The 21095-nt window shown below is 51.2% G+C and overlaps 1 protein-coding gene across 1 annotated transcript in view; it reads right to left on the bottom strand.

The window, feature by feature from the left end:
- Positions 1–21095, bottom strand: part of stk31 (serine/threonine kinase 31) — a 96298-nt gene that overhangs the window by 29548 nt on the left and 45655 nt on the right. The window contains exons 10-13 of the mRNA XM_078228318.1: positions 10616–10738; positions 7592–7771; positions 3499–3615; positions 10–129 (exon numbers count right to left, since the gene is read on the bottom strand). Coding sequence (XP_078084444.1) covers positions 10–129; positions 3499–3615; positions 7592–7771; positions 10616–10738 — 540 coding nt within the window. The remainder of the gene's footprint in view (positions 1–9; positions 130–3498; positions 3616–7591; positions 7772–10615; positions 10739–21095) is intronic.

Genomic DNA, 21095 nt, shown 5'->3' with positions numbered 1-21095 from the left:
TAAAATTACCTGAACACTGGCTGCATATTTAGTTTGTACGATTAGAAGGAATTTCTGCTCCTCATTGATCTTCTGCATCACTTTAATGAAAACACTGCGGATTATCTTCATATCAGCTTCATCTTTTTGCTTCAAAAAGGGATAAGTTGCATTTTATGAGTTTACCATACCATGACCAAAAAGATCCTCTTTCCCCCCAACCAAAAAAAAAACTTCATACAGCTGTGCATACACACAATCAATACCAGTATTACCTGGTGGGCAGGTTACAAAAGACTTTTGAACAGTTGGATTAAAGCAGGAATTGGATGGCAGTGAGTTAGGGAATAGCGCTTTCACCTCTGCAATTCTGCAACAATTCAGCCCAAACTGGGCGGATTAAAGCCTCATCACCAAATGTGTCTCAAGGTTTCTAACTGAAGTGAGATTGGGAAATCACAATTCAGGTCCTAGATTGCAGAGGGCAAAACTACTCTCAATTCACCAAAAAACACATTTCAAAAAATTATTTTTTGGGTGTGACCATCGCTGGCAGTGCCAGCATTTATTGCCTATCCCTAACAGCCCTCGAGAAGATTGTGGTGGGCCATTTTCTTGAACCACTGCAGATGGTGTAGGTACACCCACAGTGTCAATAGAAAGGGAGATGCACAATCCAGCAAGTCACGATAGTGTGCAATTTGTGGGGAACCTGCAAGTGAAGGTGCTTCCATCTTTCTGCTCCCCTTGTCTATGTGGCAGAAGTCACGGGTTTAGAAGTTGCTAACGAAGGACCCTTGGTGACTTGTGGGGGTGCATCTTGTACATAGACCATACTGCTGTCATGGTACACAGCTGAGATGGGGAATTGATCAATCAAGCTTCCAGGAGGGTTGTTGGAGCTGCAGTCACCCAGGCAAATGGACACTATTCCATTCCACTCCTGACTTGAGCCTTATATAGAGGGCAGACAAGCTTCGTGGAGTCAGGAGGAGATACTTGCTGGGGAATTCCCACTATCTGGCTTCCTTTTGTAAACATAGCATTTATATAGCAAGTCCAGTTAAGCTTCTGCTGTAAACCCCAGGATGTTAATGTAGGAAATTTAGCATTGGCAATGCTGTTGAACATGGTTCAATTCCATGTTGTTAGAGATGGTCATTTCTTGGTACTTGCAAAGCACGTGACTTGCCATTTATCAGCCCAAGCCTGTACACTGTGCAGGTCTTGCTGCATATCGGCACAGACTGTTTCACTACCCAAGGAGTTGTGTGCGAGTGGTACTAAACACCATGCTATCAAATAACATCCCCATTACTGACCTTATGTTGGAAGGAAGTTCATTGATGAAGCTGCTGATTAGGATTGGGCCTAGGACACTAACCTAATGAATTCATAGAAACATAGAACATAGAAAAACTACAGCACAAAACAGGCCCTTCGGCCCCACAAGTTGTGCTGAACATATCCCTACCTATAACCCTCCATCCTATTAAGTCCCATGTACTCATCCAGGAGTCTCTTAAAAGACCCTATTGAGTTTGCCTCCACCACCACTGACGGCAGCCGATTCCACTCGCCCACCACCCTCTGTGTGAAAAACTTCCCCCTAACATTTCCCCTGTACCTACCCCCCAGCACCTTAAACCTGTGTCCTCTCATAGCAGCCATTTCCACCCTGGGAAAAAGCCTCCGAGAGTCCACCCGATCTATGCCTCTCAACATCTTGTATACCTCTATTAGGTCTCCTCTCATCTTACGTCTCTCCAAGAAGAAAAGACCGAGCTCCCTCAGCCTATCCTCATAAGGCATGCCACTCAATCCAGGCAACATCCTTGTAAATCTCCTCTGCACCCTTTCAATCTTTTCCAGATCCTTCCTGCAACAAAGTCTTGGGTTTAGACAGTTGGCCTCCAACCACCACAACCATCCATCTTAGTGCAAGGTATGAGTCCGACCAGTGGAGAATTCCACCCCTCACAATTCCCTCTGACTTTAATGTAGCTGAGACTTCTTTATGCCACACTCCATCATATACTGTCTTGATGCAAAGGCAAGTCACTGTCAACTCACCTCTGGAATTCAGCTATTTTGTCCATGTTTAGACCAAGGCTTTATTGGGATCTGGAGTGGAGTGACGTGGTAGAACCCAAACGGAGCGTCAGTGAGCAGGTTATTGCTCAGCTGCAGTCTCCTGATAACACTACTGATGTTACCTTCCATCACTTTGCTGAAGATCGAGAGTAGACTGATGAGCTAACATGGTTGGATTAGATTTGTCAGGCTTTTTGTGGTCAGATCTACATCGTCAGATAGGTGCCAGTATTATAAATTTACTGGAATAGGTTGGTCAGGGGCTGAAGCTACTTTTGGAGCACTAATCTTCAGTCTAACGGACAGAATATTGTCAGGACCCATAGCTTTTGTCATAACCAGTGCTATCAGCCATTTCTTATCACCTGAAGTGAATCAAATTGGCTGGAAACTGGCATCCAAGATTGTGGACACCTCAGAGGGAGGTGGATCATCCACTCGGCACTTCTGGCTGATAGTGGTTACAAACACTTCAAACTTGTCTTTTGCACAGAGGTGTTGGGTTCCCTCATATAGGATGGGGGTGTTTTTGGAGCCTCTTTCACTTGTTATTTAATTGTCCAACACTATTCAGGACTGGATGTAGTGGAGGTTGGCAGAACTCCGATTCAACCCATTGGTTGTGCGAAGGCTTTGCGCTGTCAATCCCCTACTGTTTCTGCTGCTTAATATGCAAGCAGTTGCGTGTTATAACTTAAGGTTGGCACCTTATTTTTTTTATTATTTGCCAAGTGCTACCTTGGCACGCCTCTCTACACTCTTCATTGAATCAAGGGGTCATCCCTTGGCTGGATGGTAATGGTAGAGTGAGAGATATACCGCGCATGAGGTTAGTTTGTAGTTAAATACAATTCTGCTGCTGACAATGGCCCAGTGTTTTATGGATGCCCAATTTTGAGCTGGTAGATCTGTTCTGAATCTAACCCATTTAACAAGGCAATAGTGCCACACATGATGGAAATTGTTCTCAGTGTGAAGATGCAACTTAATCTCTACAAGGTCTATGCAGTGGCTATTCCTACCAATATTTTCATGGACAGGTACATCTGCAACAGGTGGGCAGGTGAAGACAAAGAAGTAGGATTTTCCCTCTTGTTGGTTCTCTAAACACCTGATGCCAACCCAGTCCAAGACAATGGTAGGAAGATATTCTGAGTTTCAACTAAGCACAATGCTGGAGGTCACATACAAACCTGTCTAATCAGGACTGCCTGATATCAACACCAAGTGCAGAAACTTGCCATTCCCAGCACAAATATTAGTCCTTAATCAAAAATCATCAAAAAAGTGCTCTAGCTGGAAGCAAAAATATGTCACAAAAGAAAATCTACTCTTAAAAACAAAATGAATTGAAAAATCTATACCTACCCGTTTTCATTTATGTAACCAAAATTCTTCAAAATACAACACTGGGTGAAAACTTACAGTGGCTGAAATTTCAAGTTCTTTGCAAACATCACATTCAGCTTGATTCAATATCCCGTCAACACCTGTGATTACCTCCATTGAGGATAACATAGTGCTGGAGCTCAGGTCAAAAAACTAGAACAAAAAACAAACAAAAGTTACCTAAACACTCGAGCACACATTGCTCCAGTAATGATCGCTGAAATAATCAGTGAAAAAACATCTGACAAACAGCAAATCACATGCAAGATCCAAATCATTCACTGTATTTCTAAGCAATGGTTGGGATATGGAAGAAATCATTTGTATTTCCACAATTCTAATATCTGTTATTTTAAAAAGCTAAAACAAATTGCAACTATATTCACTTGTTTGATTAAAATGCTATACTAAATTTCTTGTAAAGGATACAAAAATGGCTGAATGACAAGAAACAAGGGCAAAGGATAATACATGTTTTTTGCTCTGGAGGAAGGTTTGGGGGTGGAGTTCTCAGCAACATGAGCAGTTTATTGGCGCTCGGATGAGGAACAAGAGGAGCAACACTAGTCACCTTTCAATAATCAATTCTTCCATAGATTCCGTCATTCTGAATTCCACATGCCAAGTTGCCTCGCAGGTGCCAGAGGGAAGAACATTCAGCAATGGGAAGGGTGTGAGTATACAACGGCATCAACAACAGAGAGAGAGGTCCTACGGTCAGATTTTCAGCTCGGGGGAAGTTTAAAAAAAAGGACCCCCAAGGTAGTAATCTCTGGATTACTCCCAGTGCCATGTGCTACCAAAATAGAAATAGGAAGACATGTAGGATTGAAGCGTGGCTCGAGTGGTTTTGGGGGAGGCTTCAGGTTCTTGGGTCACTGGGGCCTGGAAGCACCTGTTCAAAAGGCATGGGTTGTACCACCACAAGGTTGGGATAAATGTGCTTGTGGCAAGGTTCACTAATGTGGTTAGAAGGGTTTAAACTAAATTGGAAAAGGGATTAACACTAGCATATAGAAAGAGGAATAAGGTGCATTGAGGAGTGGGAATATCAGATAGTAACATAGAAGAAAGTATACCATATTAGACAGCAATGTACTAGGAGTGATTACAAGAAATACAAAGACAAGTTTACAGTGCATGTGAGTAAATACACAAATTGTGGTGAACAGGGCTGATGAGCTACAAACAAATGACCATGTGAGAATGTGCTGTAGTGGCATTAGGTGGTCACAACTGACCTACTGCATCTAATTCTGGTTACCATACTTTAGGAAGGATGAGAGGTCCTCAAGAGGATGCAGAGGACATTTATCAAAATGGACTTCGAAAATGTCATATTGGACTTGAAATGTTTCTCTCTCCACAGATGCTGCAAGTTCTTTGAGTTTTTTCAGCACTTTTGATTTCATTGCCAGATGGTTCAAGGATGAGGGATTTTTGGAACAAAATTAGGTTCGAAAAATTGGGCTGTTCCCATTGAAGCAAAGGGGGTCAAAATGAGATCTGATAGAGATGTACAATTATAACAGGTTTAACTCCCATTTGATGATGATACCAGGACTTCTGTCATAGATTTAAGATTCTAGGCAAGAGATGCGGATGATTTCACAAGGAAATCAGATGGACATTTGAGCAAAGTAAGGTCAGTGAGATAGAGCAGGTGGAGGTTTGGACTGATTGGCTTGCTCTACAAAGAGCTAGCATGGACTCGACAGGCTGAACAGTCCTCTTCTGTGCCATCATGACTCCAAATACATACCGCAAAAGAATCACTGGATGGCTCCTTGCAGAGAAGGGCTACCTTCTAAGGATATGGCTGATGACCCCTGGGGGGGGAGCCCTAGAATTAATGTACAAATAAAGGTCCAGAGGCCACGCAAACATAGTGGTGATTATTGAGCAGGTCATTGGAATGCTGGACAGATCTGGGGGCACCCTTCAGTATGACCCAGCAAGGATTTCCAGAATGATACTGGTCTGCTGCACCTTGCACACCATAGCACAGCTGGAGCTGCAGGATGAGGAGGATCATTCTGCATCTTCAGAAGAGACCGATATTGCAAGGGTCTGTGCAGCTGTAAACAAAGCTGCCAGGGATGCACGGAATGGACTCAGACAGGCATGTTGAACCCACTCTATCCACTCCAGCCCCCATAATAACAGGAGTAGACTATTCTGCCAGTCAAGCCTGCTCCACCATTCATTTTAATCATAGGTGGCACAGTGCTTAGCACTTGCCATGAAAATCGGAATAATAAAATTCCCAACTAAGTTCATGCTGGCAGGAAACTGCATCTTGTCATCACAGCAAATTATATGCCCCTGCCCACCATGATTCCTGCCACTACACAGGCGGGAATGGAAAATGCCGCCTATGCTTTGAGATGATGGAAAAGTAAGTTAATGGAATGTGACTGTGGTAGCTCTGAGACAGCATTAAAGTGACGGTGAGTGATGGTGGTACCTGTTCAGATGGGGATATGAGGTTTTGTATCAGCAAAGGTGAATATATGGATCTGCACGGTGTGTGGATCTGAGCAGTGCTGTGCAGGAGAAGATTGGTAAAGTGAAAGTGAGGGGGTTTACACTTGAATGCGATCACAACCGCCTGCTTTAACTGACTGAGAAACCTGAACGTAGAAGGTTAATGCCGTGGCTCAGTTAACGAGCTACTGTAAAATCCATTCTGAATTTCCAGGTTCTCCACCTATTGCTGGTCACTTGCAATGAGTGATTCTAAATGTTACCACTCATTCCATTGCATAGCAGTGTACTCTGTAGCTGCAGCTCTTACTGTAATGGCTGAATGAAGGCAGAGAAATTAAACTTATTTTACAATGGGCTATATTTTCTTTGCAGTTCTAAATTGGTCCTGCCTCATTATATTGTAGATGGAGATCACCACTTCTTCCAGTTTTCTTCCTGACATGGATAGTAAAATCTAATTCCTCCACAACCTCTAAGCTTTCAAAGTTATCTGCATCATGACAATAACTATAAAGCAGAAAGTGGATATATTACATGGCAAAATAAGCTTAGATCAACAAATCATAGTGTACTGGCTCTTGGGGAGAATGGTCAGAGTTACACACATAGTTGCTTGAAAATCACACCCTAATGGTATAACCTGCCCACATGCCAACCCAAATCATGAATCTCCTCATACTGAGTGCCTCAGAGAGATAGCTATAACACCACACAGGGAAAGACTGGTCAACAGTAGGCAGCAAAGACTGAGTCTATCTGGAGAAGAAACAAACTGTTCTATTCAAACTCCTAAGGAAACAAGAGTTATCAGCTTGAGAGAGAGTTTTAACAAAACAACCAATATGCTTCCCTCCTAATATATGAAATCTTCTTACCATGTGTCTTTCCCAGCCCAGGACAGGTAGGAAAATTATCCTAGGCTTCCATCAATGTCACAAAGGCTGCAGATTATGACAGAGTAGGAAACTTAACTAAAAGTTACTCTGGTTTTTTGTCGGGAGCTCTTGCCATAGCCTGGACATCTACCCACACCGGCAATACAGGAACTGGGGTAGACCATCTCAGGTGCCAAGTCTGCTCTGCTATTCAATGAGGTCATGGCAGATCTGTGACCCAACGAGATATACCCTCCTTTGCCCAATTTGCGAAATAGACTTGCAAAGTTTACTATCTTTTGTGTTTTGAAGCATTACCTAACTTCATATCAAAAAGGTCTGGCTCTAAATTTTAGATTATGCCCCTAGTTCTAGACTGCCGAATCAGCAGGAATTGTTACTATCTACTCTACACGTTACCTTTAATATCCTGAAAACCTTGATGAAATTGTCCTTAACCTTCTAAAGCCAGGGAATACAATCATTGTGTAAACTCTTCACAATTTAACACTAGAGAGCCCAGGTATCATTCTGGTTAATCTACACTTCAATCCCATCATGGCCAATATATCCTTCTGGAAGCCTGGTGCAAAACTGAAATCAAAACATGCTCAATGTGCTGAAGCTCCAAGTACAAACTCACACTTTAACAATCTGTGGTACATCCCCCGGTAGCTCCCGATGGCTTGCATTGCTTACAAAGTTGTATTTTAAATTTGGCATGATTATAACAAGTATACAAAGAAAGTTAACCAGATAGTTACCTTCATAGTTTTGCTGAACCACTCAGACAACAATTGCAGAGAATTCTCCGTCCTATGCTTAATATTATTGAACTCCTGTAGTTTACTATTTCGCCATTCAAAAAACTGATCAAATACTTCATCGGAGTTGTGTTCCACTTCACAAGGACCATAAGCAGCATCCAGTGAACAAGCTAAAGACTAAAGATATGTGCAGGTCAATTATCACATGGTGGTTTGGAAGACTTAGCTTCACTACATTCTATTGACAAGAGATTGCAGCACACTTGTGAATTTGATCACTTCAATCATCTGGAAGCAAGCATCAGATTTATACAATCAAATGTGGCTTGGATTGAAACTAAAGCTGAAGCTAGGTCACTGAAATGTTAACTTCAAAATGGGTGATATTGGATCAGCTGCACTTTTATACACCCGACTTGATTTTCAAAAGACAAAATGTGATATACGAAGGGACGTTGATCCAAAATCATCCATTTTTCACCATTCCAAAAGTTAAATTGACTCTGTCTGCAAGTTCACACCTGGTTACAGCAAATACTGGAAAGAGAAATTGAAATCCTGTTTTGGTTAAAATGAACAGTTCTGTTAACATTCAAGGCTATGGGCCAAGTACTGGCAAGTGGGATTAGGTGGGCAGGTCAGGGCCTTCCATGCATGGTGCAGACTCGATGAGCCGAAGGGCCTCTTCTGCACTGTAATCTGTGAAGTACTCACTGTTTGTAATTCAGAATTTAGAAATTTGTCATTTTGGGCTGCAGTCTGCAGCTATTATAACGTCAATTATTTGGGACCGTCAGTAAATGTCCAGCTTTTGCAGATAGTGTACCAATTTAACTGTATGTGACGCGAGATAAAATGGCTAGTTCTCTCATCATAAGCATTTCAAAAAATAGACATGCACAGTTTTGCATTCTCTCTCTCCATAATTTCCCTTCCATCCAATCTCCCATTGCATTGGGCTTCACTGGAACATTGCATCAGGCCAAGGGTGGGCATGTGGGCATGAGAGCAAGGTGCTGAGTTGAAACAGAAAATGACAGGAAGGTTGAGGTCATGCTTTTCGGGCTGAGCAACGGTGTTCCACACAGCAGTCACCCAGTCTGCGATTAGTGTCCCCACTGTAGAGGAGACCATGCTGGGAGCGGCTGATGCACCTCTTTCAATTCAGTCTGATGCAAGTCAAATGCTGTTTAACCTGAAAGGAGTGTTTGGAACCTTGAACAGTGAGGAGGGACGAGGTAAAGGGGGTAGATGTTGCTATTTCTGTGACTGCAATGGGAAGTGCTGTGGGAAGGGGATGAGGAGTTGGGGGGTGATGGAGGAGTGGACCAGGGTGTGTTAAGGAAGACATGTCAAAAGCACCATTTTTGAAGTTGGCATCATCACAACAGGTGTAACGGAGGTGGAGTCATTAAAGGAAGCAGAGTTTAGCAGAGGTCAGTCTATCATCGGAAGTGGAGACAAAGAGGTCAAGGAAGAGAAGGGGAATGAAAATTGGAAGCTAAAAAAAGCGATAAATTTTTCCAGGTCCAGACAAGAGCATGAAGGGCACCACTACAGTCATCCATGTAACATTAAAAAAAAGTTGCAGGAGCGGACCCGAGTTTTTAAAAATTCATTCCGGGAATATGGGTGTCGCTGGCTGGACCAGCATTCATTATCCATCCCTAACTGTCCTTGAATTGAGTGGCTTGCTAGGCCATTTCAGAGGGCAGTTAAAAGTTAACCACATCGTTGTGGACCTGGAGTCACATGTGGGTCACAGACCAGGTAAGAAGCCGATTTCCTTCTCTGAAGGATCAAATGTTTCTTTTTAAAACTACAATGGATTCACGATCATCACTGGACTCTTGTTTCCAGATTATTTTTTTATTGAATTCAAATTTCACCAGCTGCCGTGGTGGGATTCAAACCCGGGTCTCCAGATAATTCCCCTGGTCTCTGGATCACTAGTCCAGTGAGAACACCACTAGACCATCATCTCACTGGTAGTACTGGAACCAGGAGTGTTCCACATAACTGACAAGAGACAAGCATAACTGGGGCCCGTGCAGGTACCCATGGCCACACCTTTTATTTGCAGGAGGGGGGACAAGTTAAAAGGAGAAATTGTTGAGTAACAGAACAAGTTCAGCCAGGTGGAGGTGGTGGTGGTGGGTGGGGATTGTTCGGGCCTCCACTCAAGGAAGAAGCAGAGAGCCCACAGACCCTCTGATGAGGGATTGAGGTGCAGAGAGATTGGACATCCATGGTGAACAGGAAGTGGTTCGGGCCAAGATACTGGAAATGGTTGAAATGATGTTGGGCATCAGAGGAATCACGAATGCCTGAGCTGAGTTTTTCTATTTTTGTTTGATTCCAGCATCCGCAGTATTTTGCTCTTATTAAATTTGAACACGTTTTCTTCAGATCATTGCCGAAGGATATCTGCTCTTTTCCCATTGGTGCCCCGCCATTAACTTATTTGAAGAATGAAAGGAAAGGTAGCACAATGGTGCTGTGAATTGGAGCCGAATATACGGTGGAATTGGAGTTTGTCCCCTTAACCCCTGCTTGCTGAGCGCTCAGTGTTTCACTCAGTGAAGCCAACAAATTCCATTAGGAGGATGAAGAAACACGATCAGCTCATCTGCAGGCAATCGAAGCTAGTGCTGGTTTAGCAGCAGCACTGGGGGAGGCTGGGGTTATCTCATTCCATTTATGCAGGGCAAGCAGTATGGGAAGAAGAAGAAAGCGAGGAAATAAGAGGCCATAAGGTCACTTATTGCAAAACGCAAGCACGGCAGCATTTTAAATTACATAAAATCAATGCATCCTTGCATCAATCATATCTATCTGCAAATGTTTCCCCATCAAATGTTAATTAACCAAGTAACCAAGGAGATGGCTGTTACAATAACTACTACTTTCAATTAGCTTTTCAGCAGCCACTGAAGTGGTAAATTAGCACTCAACTGTTACTCCTCATTGTTAATACTAATCTAATGCTTGGAATCAGCAGAAAACATCAAAAATTCTAACCTTGAGAACCTTCACACGATCCTTGATAGGCAATTTGTCTACTTCAGATATAAACTCCTCTGCGACAGCATAAAGTGTGCTGCGCACTTCATTTCTCTTGTCCATTAGGCTGTGCACATCATCCTGAGAATAATCAAAATGTGTCAAATATTACACACAAGCTACAGTTAGTTATCGCCTCAATGAGTGTCAGACACAGACCATCTAATACAGTTAAAATATTGGAAAACACTTAAAAAGTTAGAAGACACAACATTTCCAACACTTCTGCAGCAAAGGTAATATACATTTAATTTTTTGCATACGTGAACTGCAAGGATAGTTTACTCACTGATGTCTGTGGTATTTATTACAAGTCATATAAAATCTTTAGCGGTTTATTCTCATTCTATTAATTGGTATCATAAAACACTCCAGCTTCACTGTCGCTCAATGAACCAAACATTTGGATTCAGAGCTCAACACAACAGTCCAGGTCTTCCGGTCAGCGGCACGACAAGGCACAGGTCACGTCAGGCCCGAGTAACTTTCCAGAGTTCCATTTCAGCCAACAATATTCAGTTCATAATCTGGTCCCATAATACAAACTGGCCACTAAGAGCATTAAACATTTACTTGTGAAAATCATGCAGCATTGCGTCAGAGGTTTGCATGGCAGCCACTTAATGGGTGTATTTTTGTGATTGTTTGTCTTAGCATTTTATGATGGGGGACAAGAAACAAAAAAAGATACTTAAAACAGAAACTTTGGTTTCATTCTACTCATGAATCTCATTTACCTATTGACTTAGGTCCATGGTTTGTTGCACTTCACAGTATAAGCTTATTCATTTTAGTGAATATTTTTAAATTATATCTTTAGAACAGTTAAATGCATAACTTAATCTGTACCAAATAATTCCTTTGTCTATTCTTTATGCTGGCAATTCATCTGTAAAGCCATTATCAGTTGGTTCTACACTTTATTCAAAAGGTCCAGAATTGAGAGCGCAACTTCAGTTAACAAGTCCCTGCTTCAATGAGCGATTCCTAAAATTGACAGATCTGGTTGTCCAATAAATTGAGATTGTCAGTCACATTCACAGCCTCGCAGATTTGGAAGCTACATATATGAATACATTTAGAATCATAGAATTCCTACAGTACAGAAGGAGGCCACTCGGCCCATCAAGTCTGTACCAACCACAATCCCACTCAGGCCCTATTCTCGTAACCCTCATTTACCCTGCTAATGCCTGACACGAGGGTCAATTTAGCATGGCCAAATCAACCTAACCCACATATCTCTGGACTGTGGGAGGAAACCAGAGCACCTGGAGGAAACCCACACAGACACAGGGAGGAAGCTCAAACTCCACACAGATAGAAAGAACATGTATGCACAATGAGACCGTTTAAGTAAAATAAGTGACAGCAATTCATTGGTTCATTCCACATGCCTAGACCGGAGTCAAGCTGCCTGGTTTAAATTTCAAACAATGCTTGACAGTTAAGTGTCAACTGGTGCATTTTCCATGGCAACACCTCTACCAACCAATCACCATTTTCTCATACTATATAAATTCATTGATTTCCCCCACGTTGCATTCTTGCAAATGCCCTGATGAGTGCAAGAGCTTCAACAAAAAAAAAGTATTTATTTCCAGCAATACTCAGCTCTGTACTACTAAATAACCATTATCCAATAACCCTTTTTTGACTCTTGCACAAAATGTGGAGAAACCTCGCTGGCCAGTGAAATTTATGCAAATGAGGACCAAATTGGCCAACACAAAACCCTGCAGTCGGTGATGCAAACCGACTGTCTGTTCAGCACGGCAATTAAATTTAGACGTTTAAGGATGGTTAGATCCCGACTTCGATACAGGGTTTCCAAAATGTGGAGTTTCAAGTCATGAAAACTGGAATACTTTTGACAATTACCAGATTTGACAAAAAAATGATGATAATCCAAGAAGCAATGGGGACCAGGCTGAGGTTTACAGGCCAAAATCAATCAAGTCCCACATAATTACCCCTATTCATGTATCAGCTGGTAATATTACAGCAAAACAGCCTTTATAAACTCTTGTTCAGGATACAGTCAGTTAAAGAGTTACGCCAGTTGAAGAACAGACTTTTATTCAGAATAGAAAGTATCAAGGTCATGGCAGCCCTCAATTTTTGTACGGCTGGCTGTTTTCAAGGCAGCTCTGAAGGAAGCTGCAATAAAAGCCTATTTGGAATATCAGATAACACTGTTCAGCAAGTTCAATTCGTTCATTATCTTTCCCACTGAAAAGCAGCAGCTGCATTAATGAACTGCCCCATTCCATCACACTGCTGGATTTTCTAAAATACACGGCATTAATCATTGCATCCATATGACCATCTGGACTCCTGAACACAATGAGACAGATACCTAGGGTGTCAGCCTGCCTCCGGGACAGAGGCTTGAATCTGGGATCCAGAGCATCAAAATCGGGACTAAATTTACTGTTGTGTGTCAGGATTGTACAGAAGTCCTGACATACATGTACATGCTGAAATTGCCTGGCAAGTGTAAATTTTCAATGGACTGATTTTTATTATTGGGACCCTCTCCAATAACTAAACACAGAACCAAGAGTCGGAGATGGGGGGTGGTGGGGGGGGGCAGTGAATGAAGCATTGTCCTGTCTTCACCCGCACTCACCGGTCCTGCCCTTTACAGTCTGCACTAACCCATCGCTGCGCAGATGGGGCTGGAAGTCCCGGCTAAAAGAACACAATATGGTTGGGACACAGAAAACTTTATGGTCAGCGGCAATGGGCTCAGCGTCGACGCTAAAAGATCTTGGCCAACATTTCATGTGTTCAAACCCCACTCCAGAGATTTTAGCACATATTCTAGGCTGATGTTTCAGTACAATAATGACAGAATGCTTCATTGTCTTTCAGAATTGAGTGGACATAAAAGATCCCACAGCAGTATTAGAAAAGAAACAGGGAAGTTCACCCAATAAACTCACTAATATTCATTCTTCAATCATCATCATTAAAAATAAATACCCGTCATTCATCACCATGTAGGGCTTTGTCGCTCACAAATTGATTATTAATTTCCGTCAGGTTGATGTCATCAATTAAGGGCCTCTTAAGAGTTTCTTCCTGTCTACACTGCTGGCAGACCATGGCACCCCACCCCTTAGACGCCTTGGCAGGACCAGCCTCATTGGCCCTCAGGAAGCTCGACCCAATTGCGCTCCAGGGCTTCCTCCATGCCGTCTGGTCACGGCTGATCAGTTTGTGCTTCAAGTTCTGCATTGCCACCTAGTCCCTGATAACTTTCGATTCCCTTGCCTAACAAGAACATATCTGGCTTTGCCTTAAAAATATTCAATGGCCCATCTCCTCCTGAGGCAGGGAGTTCCAGCATCACACAACCCTCGGAAAAAACATCCTCATCATTTCTGTTCTAAAAGAGCGACTCCTGATTCTAAAACTCTGCCCCCCCTCCCCCCCAGTTCTGGTCTCACCCACAAGAAACGTTCTTCCCTCGTCCACTCTGTCAAGACCATTCAGGATTTTGCACACTTCAATCACATCACCCTCACTCTAAACTCCAGCTGAAACCAGTCCCGTCTGCCTAATCTAAGACAACCTGCTCATTCCAGTTTTCAATCATTTACATCCTTCCTTAAATAAGGAGACGAAAACTAAAAACAGTATTCGAGACGTGGCCTCACCGATGTCCTGTATAACCGAAGCACAACACCCTTACTTTTATGTTCAATTCCTCTTGGAATAAAGGATATCATTCCATTAGCATTCTTTATTACTCAGTGCATCTGCATACTAATTGTGATTTATGCACTAGAACACCTAGCTCCTAGTGGCACTGTTGGGACAAAAGAGCTGCCATCCCCATCATTGGCCATCAGCTCCTGGAAGCAGAATCCTTGCCCTTAAAAGGCATGGAAGCCCCGACAGCAGGCAGTTAACTGCCCAGTTGCCATTGAAGTCAGTCTTGAATAAATGGTTTTCCGGTGGACAGGAATAGTAGATGGATAGAGAATCGAGCGGGAGTGCCAAAACAGCTTTTAAACCGACAGGAGTTCCCAGCTCCACTGTACCTGCCAATGACCTAACAGGAATCCCAACTTTTGAACCATTTGCATCTATTTAACTGCGCACATCAGGAATGTACAACTGGTAGAGCCCCCCCATTCATGTCAGCGCCAGGGCACACTGATGTGAATCACGACAGCTCCCCCCACGATGTGCACCCTGCCTCTGAGTGGGGGTGTGGGCGGGAGCGGGGGCGTGAGCGGGGGCGGGGGCGGGGGCGGGGGCGGGGGCGGGGGCGGGGGCGGGGGCGGGGGCGGGGGCGGGGGCGGGGGCGGGGGCGGGGGCGGGGGCGGGGGCGGGGGCGGGGGCGGGGGCGGGGGCGGGGGCGGGCGGGGCGGGGGCGGGGGCGGGGGCGGGGGCGGGGGCGGGGGCGGGGGCGGGGGCGGGGGCGGGGGCGGGGGCGGGGGCGGGGGCGGGGGCGGGGGCGGGGGCGGGGGCGGGGGCGGGGGCGGGGGCGTGGGCGGGGGCGTGGGCGGGGGCGTGGGCGGGGGCGTGGGCGGGGGCGTGGGCGGGGGCGTGGGCGGGGGCGTGGGCGGGGGCGTGGGCGGGGGCGTGGGCGGGGGCGTGGGCGGGGGCGTGGGCGGGGGCGGGGGCGGGGGCGGGGGCGGGGGCGGGGCGGGGCGGGGGCGGGGGCGGGGGCGGGGGCGGGGGCGGGGGCGGGGGCGGGGGGCGGGGGCGGGGGCGTGGGCGGGGGCGTGGGCGGGGGCGTGGGCGGGGGCGTGGGCGGGGGCGTGGCGGGGGCGTGGGCGGGGGCGTGGGCGGGGGCGTGGAGCGGGGGCGTGGGCGGGGGCGTGAGCGGGGGCGTGAGCGGGGGCGTGAGCGGGGGCGTGAGCGGGGGCGTGAGCGGGGGCGTGAGCGGGGGCGTGAGCGGGGGCGTGAGCGGGGGCGTGAGCGGGGGCGTGAGCGGGGGCGTGAGCGGGGGCGTGAGCGGGGGCGTGAGCGGGGGCGTGAGCGGGGGCGTGAGCGGGGGCGTGAGCGGGGGCGTGAGCGGGGGCGTGAGCGGGGGCGTGAGCGGGGGCGTGAGCGGGGGCGTGAGCGGGGGCGTGAGCGGGGGCGTGAGCGGGGGCGTGAGCGGGGGCGTGAGCGGGGGCGTGAGCGGGGGCGTGAGCGGGGGCGTGAGCGGGGGCGTGAGCGGGGGCGTGAGCGGGGGCGTGAGCGGGGGCGTGAGCGGGGGCGTGAGCGGGGGCGTGAGCGGGGGCGTGAGCGGGGGCGTGAGCGGGGGCGTGAGCGGGGGCGTGAGCGGGGGCGTGAGCGGGGGCGTGAGCGGGGGCGTGAGCGGGGGCGTGAGCGGGGGCGTGAGCGGGGGCGTGAGCGGGGGCGTGAGCGGGGGCGTGAGCGGGGGCGTGAGCGGGGGCGTGAGCGGGGGCGTGAGCGGGGGCGTGAGCGGGGGCGTGAGCGGGGGCGTGAGCGGGGGCGTGAGCGGGGGCGTGAGCGGGGGCGTGAGCGGGGGCGTGAGCGGGGGCGTGAGCGGGGGCGTGAGCGGGGGCGTGAGCGGGGGCGTGAGCGGGGGCGTGAGCGGGGGCGTGAGCGGGGGCGTGAGCGGGGGCGTGAGCGGGGGCGTGAGCGGGGGCGTGAGCGGGGGCGTGAGCGGGGGCGTGAGCGGGGGCGTGAGCGGGGGCGTGAGCGGGGGCGTGAGCGGGGGCGTGAGCGGGGGCGTGAGCGGGGGCGTGAGCGGGGGCGTGAGCGGGGGCGTGAGCGGGGGCGTGAGCGGGGGCGTGAGCGGGGGCGTGAGCGGGGGCGTGAGCGGGGGCGTGAGCGGGGGCGTGAGCGGGGGCGTGAGCGGGGGCGTGAGCGGGGGCGTGAGCGGGGGCGTGAGCGGGGGCGTGAGCGGGGGCGTGAGCGGGGGCGTGAGCGGGGGCGTGAGCGGGGGCGTGAGCGGGGGCGTGAGCGGGGGCGTGGGCGGGGGCGTGGGCGTGGGCGGGGGCGTGAGCGGGGGCGTGAGCGGGGGCGTGAGCGGGGGCGTGGGCGGGGGCGTGAGCGGGGGCGGGGGCGGGTCGGGGGCGGGGGCGGGGGCGTGAGCGGGGGCGGGGGCGGGGGCGTGAGCGGGGGCGTGAGCGGGGGCGTGAGCGGGGGCGGGGGCGTGAGCGGGGGCGTGAGCGGGGGCGGGGGCGTGAGCGGGGGCGGGGGCGTGAGCGGGGGCGTGAGCGGGGGCGTGAGCGGGGGCGGGGGCGTGAGCGGGGGCGTGAGCGGGGGCGTGAGCGGGGGCGTGAGCGGGGGCGTGAGCGGGGGCGGGTCGGGGGCGGGGGCGGGGGCGTGAGCGGGGGCGGGGGCGGGGGCGTGAGCGGGGGCGTGAGCGGGGGCGTGAGCGGGGGCGGGGGCGTGAGCGGGGGCGGGGGCGTGAGCGGGGGCGGGGGCGTGAGCGGGGGCGGGGGCGTGAGCGGGGGCGTGAGCGGGGGCGTGAGCGGGGGCGGGGGCGTGAGCGGGGGCGGGGGCGTGAGCGGGGGCGGGGGCGTGAGCGGGGGCGTGAGCGGGGGCGGGGGCGTGAGCGGGGGCGGGGGCGTGAGCGGGGGCGTGAGCGGGGGCGGGGGCGTGAGCGGGGGCGTGAGCGGGGGCGGGGGCGTGAGCGGGGGCGGGGGCGTGAGCGGGGGCGTGAGCGGGGGCGGGGGCGTGAGCGGGGGCGTGAGCGGGGGCGTGAGCGGGGGCGGGGGCGTGAGCGGGGGCGTGAGCGGGGGCGTGAGCGGGGGCATGAGCGGGGGCATGAGCGGGGGCATGAGCGGGGGCATGAGCGGGGGCGGGGGCGGGGCGTGGGCGGGGGCGGGGCGGGGGCGGGGGCGTGAGCGGGGGCGTGAGCGGGGGCGTGAGCGGGGGCGTGAGCGGGGGCGTGAGCGGGGGCGTGAGCGGGGGCGTGAGCGGGGGCGTGAGCGGGGGCGTGAGCGGGGGCGTGAGCGGGGGCGTGAGCGGGGGCGTGAGCGGGGGCGTGAGCGGGGGCGTGAGCGGGGGCGTGAGCGGGGGCGTGAGCGGGGCGTGAGCGGGGGCGTGGGCGGGGGCGGGGGCGGGGGCGGGGGCGGGGGCGTGAGCGGGGGCGGGGGCGGGGGCGTGAGCGGGGGCGTGAGCGGGGGCGGGGGCGTGAGCGGGGGCGTGAGCGGGGGCGGGGGCGGGGGCGGGGGCGTGAGCGGGGGCGGGGGCGTGAGCGGGGGCGGGGGCGTGAGCGGGGGCGGGGGCGTGAGCGGGGGCGGGGGCGTGAGCGGGGGCGGGGGCGTGAGCGGGGCGGGGGCGTGAGCGGGGGCGGGGGCGTGAGCGGGGGCGGGGGCGTGAGCGGGGGCGGGGGCGTGAGCGGGGGCGGGGGCGTGAGCGGGGGCGGGGGCGTGAGCGGGGGCGGGGGCGTGAGCGGGGGCGTGAGCGGGGGCGTGAGCGGGGGCGGGGGCGTGAGCGGGGGCGGGGGCGTGAGCGGGGGCGGGGGCGTGAGCGGGGGCGGGGGCGTGAGCGGGGGCGGGGGCGTGAGCGGGGGCGGGGGCGTGAGCGGGGGCGGGGGCGTGAGCGGGGGCGGGGGCGTGAGCGGGGGCGGGGGCGTGAGCGGGGGCGGGGGCGTGAGCGGGGGCGGGGGCGTGAGCGGGGGCGGGGGCGTGAGCGGGGGCGGGGGCGTGAGCGGGGGCGGGGGCGTGAGCGGGGGCGGGGGCGTGAGCGGGGGCGGGGGCGTGAGCGGGGGGCGTGAGCGGGGGCGGGGGCGTGAGCGGGGGCGGGGGCGTGAGCGGGGGCGGGGGCGTGAGCGGGGGCGGGGGCGTGAGCGGGGGCGTGAGCGGGGGCGGGGGCGTGAGCGGGGGCGGGGGCGTGAGCGGGGGCGTGAGCGGGGGCGGGGGCGTGAGCGGGGGCGGGAGCGGGGGCGGGGGCGGGAGCGGGGGCGTGAGCGGGGGCGGGGGCGTGAGCGGGGGCGTGAGCGGGGGCGTGAGCGGGGGCGGGGGCGTGAGCGGGGGCATGAGCGGGGGCGGGGGTGTGAGCGGGGGCGGGGGTGTGAGCGGGGGCGGGGGTGTGAGCGGGGGCGGGGGTGTGAGCGGGGGCGGGGGTGTGAGCGGGGGCGGGGGTGTGAGCGGGGGCGGGGGTGTGAGCGGCGGGGCTCCATTTCATTTACATCAAGGGTCCCAACCTTTAAAAAGCCTAAGTTGCAAGTGGGGTGGGCTCGAGATGATACTTCTGCCTTAGAAATGGAGTGGCAATCAGGCTCTGATCTCCTTACATCTCAAACAGGACCTTTCACCAAAGATTCAATGTATCTTTAGAAAAGATCGCAGTGCCATTGGCATGGTGTTTACTGCACACAGCTCCATGGAATATGTCAAGAGCAGAACTGCAACTTATACTCAGCCTTTGTTAATCTAGACATTTTTGACGGTCTCGGGAGATTCTGGTAAAATCTGGCTGTTCTGAAAAATCAATGATAGTATGCCAATTCCATGACAACACACTCGCTTATGCCCTGGACGGTAGAGTGTCTTGTGATGCCTTGTCAGTGACAAAAGAAATGAGCAGGTCCGTGTTTTGGCTCCTAACCTGTTTAGCATGATGACCTCTACCATGCTTTCTGAAGCATTATGTTAGCAAAAGGGCATCCAATTTAGATACCACACAGATGGCAAATTTGAGGAAGGGTTTGTGACTTTCATTTCACTTTAACTGCCTTTGTCAGTTCTGAACAATAAATGCAACATGGACCGTTTTTCACCAAAGCGCCAAAAAGAGAGAAGTCATGTACCAATCTGCCCCACAAACACAGCATATGAGCTGACTGTCGCCTTGAAGTAGCCCTGTCTGCCTCAGCAGCATCCTGTGCAGAGTAGCTCACGTTAATAACAAATAGCCAGGCCTTTATTGGCTTTGACAAGCTACAAAAAGCTAGGAGTGAAGATTAGTCTTTCAACAAGAGGGAACGTATACAGAGCAGCTGCCCTTCCCGCTGTCTCTTGTATGCCTGTGAGCTGTAGACAGCTTATTACAGGCAAACAACAAGCTACACTGAACTTGAGGAAAGCTAACTTTGATGGTGTGAGACATGCATTGGCTAGGATAAGCTGACACAGGGTACTTAAAGGGGTTGACAGGGGATAGGCAATGGGAGACACTTAGAATCATAGAATCCTACAGTGCAGGAGGCCATTTGGCCCATCGAGTCTGCACCGACCACAATCCCACCCAGGCCCTAGCCCCACAACCCCATGCATTTACTCTAGCTAGTCCCCCTGATACCAAGGGGCAATTTAACATGGCCAATCCACCTAACCTGCACATCTTTGGACCATGGAAAGAAACCGGAGCACCTGGAGGAAACCCACGCAGACATGGGGAGAATATGCAACTCCACACGGAGAGTGGCCCAAGCTGGGAATCGAAGTTGGGTCCCTGGCATTGAGAGGCAGCAGCCCTAATCACTGTGCCGCTCCTGTTAATGAACACATGGATGAACTTCAACAACTGTACATCCCTGTCTGGCATAAGAGTAAAACAAGGAAGGTGGCTCATCCATGACGAACAAGGGAAATCAGGGATAGTGTTAAAGCCAAAGAGGAGGCATATAAATTGGCCCAAGAAAGCAAACCTGAGGACTGGGAGAAACTTAAAATCCAGCAGAGGAAGACAAAGGGTTAAATTCAAAAGGAGAAAATAGAATACGAGAGTAGACTTGAAGAAAACTATTTTTTGAGGATGTGACCATGACTGTAAAAGCTTCTATAGATATGTGAAGAGAAAAAGGCAAGACGACAAATGTAGGTCCCTCACAGTTAGAATCAGGTGAATTCATAATGGGCAACAAAGAGATGGCAAACCAGCTGAACAAATACTTTGGATCTCTCTTCACTAAAGGAGGACACAATAACCTTTCAGAAATACTAGGGGACAGAGAGTCTAGCATGAAGGAAATCCTTAGTAGTCAGGAAATTGTATTGGGGAAATTGCTGGGATTAAAACACAATAAATCCCCAAGGCCTGATGCTCTGCATCCCAGAGTACTCAAGGAAGTGGCCCTAGAAATAGTGGACACATTGGTGATCATTTTCCAGCATTCTATAGACTCTGGAAGAGTTCCAGTGGATTGGAAGGTAACTAATGTAAACCCACATTTTTTTTTAAAAGGAAGAGAGAAAATGGGGAATTATAGACCAGTTAGCCTGACATCGGTGGTGGGGAAAATGCTGGAGTCAATTATTAAGGATGCAATAACTAAGCATTTGGAAAGCGGTGACAGGATCTGTCCATATCAACATGGATTTACTGAAGGGAAATCGTGCTTGGCAAATCTTCTGGAATTTTTTGATGTGACCAGTAGAGTGGACAAGAGTGAACCAGTGGTTGTGTATCTGGACTTTCAAAAGGCTTCTGACAAGGTCCCACACAGGAGATTAGTGAACAAAATTAAAGCTCAAGGTACTGGGGGTAATGTATTGACGTGGACAGAGAACAA

Source organism: Mustelus asterias, chromosome 2 (assembly GCF_964213995.1).
Source record: "Mustelus asterias chromosome 2, sMusAst1.hap1.1, whole genome shotgun sequence".
Classification (NCBI taxonomy): domain Eukaryota; kingdom Metazoa; phylum Chordata; class Chondrichthyes; order Carcharhiniformes; family Triakidae; genus Mustelus; species Mustelus asterias.
This window is presented reverse-complemented; position numbering and strand designations above follow the sequence as displayed.